The sequence below is a fragment of the Colobus angolensis genome, unplaced genomic scaffold (genome assembly GCF_000951035.1).
Source record: "Colobus angolensis palliatus isolate OR3802 unplaced genomic scaffold, Cang.pa_1.0 Scaffold10, whole genome shotgun sequence".
NCBI lineage: Eukaryota > Metazoa > Chordata > Mammalia > Primates > Cercopithecidae > Colobus > Colobus angolensis.
In genome coordinates, this window is record NW_012110919.1 from 14,938,145 (window position 1) to 14,944,144 (window position 6,000).

The window sequence follows — 6,000 nt, forward strand, 5'->3', positions numbered from 1 at the left end:
CACTGCTGACGTTTCTCCTTTGGGAGAGGAAGTGAGGCAGAGGGATCAAGGGGGCAGGCTCTGAGGCTGACTGCCTGGGTGCAAATGCCTGCACCACCATTCACTGGGCAAGTCATTTAACCTCTCACTGCCTTAGTTCCCTCGTCTGTAAATGGGTACTAATACTAGTAGCTACATCCAACACAACCACCTTGGATTGTTGTAAGAATTAAAAGAATTTGCACAGGTAAGGGACTTAGAACAGTATCTGGCACATAATACATGCTGGGTATTTGATAAATGGGGTTTTATTAAGTTCTTCCTGAGTCTTGCAGTTACTGGCCATGTTGCATGTCTGGGAAAGAAGAGATACATTAAAGAGATTGACTATTTCTCTCTCTCTTTCTCTTTCTTTTTTTTTTTTTTTTCTTTCTCAGGGTGACCTCTTTCTGAATGGCCAAACCTGCAGAATTGTGCAGCGGGAGCTCTTGTTTGACCTGGGCGTGGCCTACGGCATTGACTGTCTGCTGATTGATCCCACCCTGGGGGGCCGCTGTGACACCTTTACTACTTTCGATGCCTTGGTCAGTCCTAAAAACAACAGTGTAGTAAGAGAACCTTAAGCCAAAGAATGGTCCTCGTGGTCCAGTGTGGACCGTGTTATAAAACCATGTAGGGCCTGTCCTCAGCAAGACCAGGACCCAGAAGACCTGAGGGCCAATGATGTAGTTCTTCAGACTCAGAAGCAACAGGCATCTGCTTCGCCCCACACAGCCTGGAATATTCTTGTTTATCCCTCCACCCACTCACCCACCCATTCATTCCCTTATCACTGAGAAAACAGTTCTTGCATACCAACCATGTGCCAACTGCCATTCGTTTTCAAACGTATCCATCTATTAAGTCATTCATTCATTCAACAAACATTTGTCTGCCAGATTACACCATATGAAATTGCCACATTTGACAGTCTGGAACCTATGAAAAGGCCAATTTCATATAGTCAGTCTAATATGATATGCCACCCACACCTCTATTCACTTACCCGTTGATTCATTCATTTGACAACATTGATTGAACTTCTATCCCAGGCCCTGCACGGTGTGAGGCATTTTTACATTCGCTCATTCATCCATCCTGCACCTTTACTGAGTACTCCCCTGGAGCCAGCCATTGTGTTCAATGCTTAGCTTACCCCTACAATAATCCAATAACAGGAATAGTTGTCATCCACCCTATTGTGTAGATTTAGAAACTGAGTCTCAAAGAGATAAAGTGACGTTACATGGCAAAATTTGTCACCAGTTGATATCTGTACTTGGCATCCCCTAGGAATTTCAATAATTGTCCCAAATTTTTTGGATCCCAGTCAGCCAAAGTAGGAGATGAAACCAGTTGTCCTTTCTACCATAGGGGTCTTCTTAATTTCCAAGTTATATTCCACACATATTTTTCAGTTCATCATTTTTCCTCATCAATCCTCTGAAGATCAAATAGCAGCAAGAATTATTATCCCTATTTATTATAAAACTAAGGCTCAAATAGTATTAGTGATTGGCCAAAAGTATCCCATTTAACTTAAAATGGAACTAACACTTGCACCCGTATGTCCCACTGCTAATAGCATATGCCTGTAAGACACTGCCCTGGTCCAGCTCTGTATAACAGATTTTCCCTTCAGAGAACAAAACCACAGAGCTAATGCCCAAGACAGATCTTCAGAATCATCTGTAGCAAAGTTAGTGTGTTTGTTTTGATATTCTTTGTTGTTGTTGTTTTCAGATAGGGTCTTGCTCTATCATCCAGGCTGGAGTTCAGTGGCACAATCACAGCTCACTGCAGCCTTGAGCTCTTGGGCTCGAGTTATCCCCTCAACTCAGCCTCCAAAGTCGCTGGGGCTACAGGTTCATGTGCCACCATGCCTGGCTAATTTTTTTTTTTTTTTTTTTTTTTACAGACGGAGTCTTGCTTTGTTGCCTAGGCTGGTCTCAAACTCCTCGCCTCAAGCGATTCTCCTGCCTTGGCCTCCTAAAGTGCTAGGATTACAGGTGTCAGCCACCATGCCTGGCCTGTTTTCATATTCCTGATCATAGCCAGAGTCTTAATCAAAATTAGGCCCTTAATCCATCCAGGTATTAATCAGGAACATTTCCTTGTGTTTTCTGATATTTTTGATTTTCAAGTGTTTCTTTTCTTGCATACTAGGGGGAATGTGGGAGCTGTGTCAATACTCCCAGCTGCCCAAGGTGGAGTAAACCAAAGGTAATTAAGAATGCAATGATAATGTTTGGAAAGCCATAGGTCTGTTTCATTGTGTGTGTGTGTGTGTGTGTGTGTGCATGCGCACGTGTGTGTGTGCGTGCACTTATAAATGTAATTTATGTCATTCTTTCAACAACAAAACCAGTGGAGTAAGAAAGATATTCTCAGCCCAGGCCACCTGTCAACCCACGTTCTAGGAACTGTCTACAAAAGTCATCGGATGGTAGACCTAGAAGGACTTAGAAGATAATTATGATTATAAAAATAGCTGTATTTTGTTGGCTGCTGTCCATGTCCCAGGCTGTGTACTGGGCCTTTATATACTCATTACTCTGTCCCTCTTTATAATAGTCAAAGGAAGCTATTATTATCTACACTTTACTTATGAGAAAAATGGGTCTCAGAGAGGGTAAGCAATCAGCCCAAGGCCACACAGCTAGTAAGGAGCAAAGATAGGATGATAGTCCAGAGAGCAATGGAGAGTAATGGTTAAGTCAATGAAATTCGGAGTCCACAGGTATGGGGTCAAATTCCATAATCTTTGACAAATCCTATGACCTGTCAGGTTTGCCTCTGTAAAATGGAGCTAATAATGGACTCTGTGCGGCTATTAGGAAAAGTAAATTTTTAAAATGTGGATATACTTAAGTGCCTGGCACATAGTAAGTGCTCGTTAAATGCTGTTTTGTATTACTTATTCCAAAGTCAAGCTCTTCCTAGTCTACTAGTAAAACCTATAACAAAAATGTCTCTACAGAACAAAATCTAACTCATACTCTCCCTGCCTACAATTTGGGAGCCTTGCCCCACACCCACCCCTTCCATGACAGGAAGCTACCTCCTTCCCACTCCCTCCCCAGGCAACCATACCACTTGCAGAGCACTCTAAGGGTCTGAAAGTTCTTCCCCTTGAGACTGGGGAGAAATCTTCCCACGGACCCTAGATCTACTCCCTCCCCCATCCGCATGTTTCTGCCATTGGCCTGTTGACTCCCGTAGGAAAAATACTGCCTTAGAAAAAAAGTTGGCTCACATTGGAAGTCCCATTTTTTATTTGGGCAGTACCTAGGATCCTCCACGAGGGCACAGACTAGAGCCCCAGAGCCCCAGTCCCTGTGGTGGTAAGTGAAGGGATGGTCACTCTCTTCCCTTAGGGTGAGAAGCAGAAGTGTCTCTACAACCTGCCCTTCAAGAGGAACCTGGAAGGCTGCCGGGAGCGGTGCAGCCTGGTGATACAGATCCCCAGGTGCTGCAAGGGCTACTTCGGGCGAGACTGTCAGGGTGAGGGTGCCTCTTCCCGCCTCGCAGCTCTAAAAGTGGTAATATGCTCCTGCTCATTGTCCAGTCTTTGAACGTACCGAAATTACAGGGAGATGGGGGAAACACTGCCAATGATGATTCCCAGGCCCCAAAACTCTGAAGAGTTGTGTGTCATTCCTTCTACTTTGTTTGGCATATTTTTTTTATCAAGTTGAGATCCTACTGTGCATATATTGTAATTGTGTGTCTGCTTTTTTCCTTGATATTAGAGCACAGACATTTCTGATGGTGCTAAAGACACTATATCTCATTTTTGATGCTGTACAACATGATATCCATGATACTGATAAGCATGTTTAAATGCACTTGATATGATTCTCCCTTGGCAGGTGATGTACTGACACAGTACGTATGGGCCATAATTTCCCGAGCCCACCCCTGTCCCTTGTAGAGGATGTATAGCATTGGCTCCCTCTGTTACCTCATCAGGAAAGGGCTCCTTGCCAAAGCATATTTGGGCCCATCCTGGAACCCCTGTGTTAACTTCTAGCCAACAGTATATCAACAGCTGCAGCATCACAAATGCCTCAAAAGCACTTATCTGCCACATGTTGTTCTAAGTAGGCACATTTATTGAGTTTTATTGAATGCTTTTTCCCCATACATATCAAAACATTTAATCTGGGCAACAACCCCTAAGGAGTAGGTTCTGTTGTTGTCTTCCCCTCCCCGTTGACTTTTTCTGAGAGAGGGTCTCACTCTGTTACCGAAGCTGGAGTATAGTGGCACGATCACAGCTCACTACAGTCTCAACCTTCTGGGCTCAAGCGATCCTCCCACCTCAGCCTCTCAAGTAGCTGGGACTACAGGCACATGCCACCAGACTCAGCTAATTTTTTTGTATTTTTTGTACAGCAGGGGTTTCACCAGGTTGCCCAGGCTGGTCTCGAACTCCTGAGCTCAAGCAATCCATCCACCTCGACCTCCCAAAGTGCTGGGCGTGAGCCGCCGTGCCTGGCCTGTTGTCCCCATTTTGTAAATGAGAAAACAGAGGCACAGAGAGGATAAGAAGTAAACCCAAGGTCCTGCTGGTCTGTCTCTGGCAGCCATGATTTTTACTAGCATGCATACTCCATGCATCATAATGTCATTGAGAATACTCTGGGTTGAGAACCCCCGTGACCACCCAGCTCCACCCTCCATCACTAAAGTGTGGACCATTCATGAAAATCAGTATCATTCTAATATTCGTTCAGGGCTTTATCTTTTCAAACTGTTCTCAGTTATAATGCCTCATTTGATCTTCACAATAACAATGTGGTATAGGTCAAGCAGACACTATGTCATTATTATTATCATCATCATTTAGAGCTAAGAAAACAAAAGCTCAGAGCAAGTTCATTACTCAGCCCGGATATCCTCAAATCCAATGCACAAACCCCCAAATACAGTGCACGGTACAGTGTATCACCCTGCCAAGACAGAATCATATCAGATACCATAAAGTTCATGTCCCATAGGCCAGTGACTTGCCCTAAATATCCACTGACACTGAGGACCATGTTCCCTCCGGGCTAACAGAGGTCAGATGCCGCAGCACATTTACAAAGGCGCTGAGCTGCTCTGGCTTTGGGAGACTGTTGAGTCACCGCTGTTTCATCTCTTCCAGCCTGCCCTGGAGGACCAGATGCCCCGTGTAATAACCGGGGTGTCTGCCTTGATCAGTACTCAGCCACCGGAGAGTGTAAATGCAACACCGGCTTCAACGGGACGGCGTGTGAAATGTGCTGGCCGGGGAGATTCGGGCCTGATTGTCTGCGTATGTGGCACCGCTTCCCTGTGCTAAAGCTTGTTTTTTAACTGTGTGCTCCCTGTCCTTGTCCATGCCATCTGCCTGACCTGAAGGCATCCTTCTTGTCCTTTCTCCCAGCCACACCCCTCCCATCTGCCTGCCCTATGTGCTTATTTCCTCCTTGGGTGTATTCCCAGTTTCCACTGAAAAAGCTTTGCCGCTAGAAGTGAAACTTGTCCCCAGCAGCCACCAAGGCACGATGTGGCTGAATAATGTTCATTCAATCATTCAACCAATGTGGATTTACTGAGTCCTTACTGATATTGAATGCCAACATTGATTAAGTGCCTACTATGTGCCAGCCACATATGTTTTACAATTCCATCCACTTAACCGCCCTTTGAGATAGGTACTGTTATTATCCGCAATTAGCAGATGAAGAAACCAAGGTACAAAGCGCTTAATAGATTTGTTCAAGAGCCAGCAATTTTTTTTTTCTTTCTTTCTTTGAGACAGTTTTGTTCTTGTTGCCCAGGCTGGAGTGCAATGGTGTGATCTCAGCTCACTACAACCTCTGCCTCCCAGGTTCTAGCGATTCTCCTGCCTCAGCTTCCCGAGTAGCTGGGATTACAGGCATGTGCCACCACACCTGGCTAATTTTGTATTTTTAGTAGACATGGAGTTTCTCCATGTTGGTCAGGCTAGTC

General features: G+C 44.9%; 1 protein-coding gene across 1 annotated transcript in view; it reads left to right on the top strand.

Annotated features, from left to right (window-relative positions):
- The window catches only part of STAB2 (stabilin 2), a 170,973-nt gene that overhangs the window by 141,811 nt on the left and 23,162 nt on the right, over positions 1-6,000 (top strand). The window contains exons 53-56 of the mRNA XM_011935100.1: positions 417-563; positions 2,185-2,241; positions 3,396-3,522; positions 5,171-5,320. Coding sequence (XP_011790490.1) covers positions 417-563; positions 2,185-2,241; positions 3,396-3,522; positions 5,171-5,320 — 481 coding nt within the window. The remainder of the gene's footprint in view (positions 1-416; positions 564-2,184; positions 2,242-3,395; positions 3,523-5,170; positions 5,321-6,000) is intronic.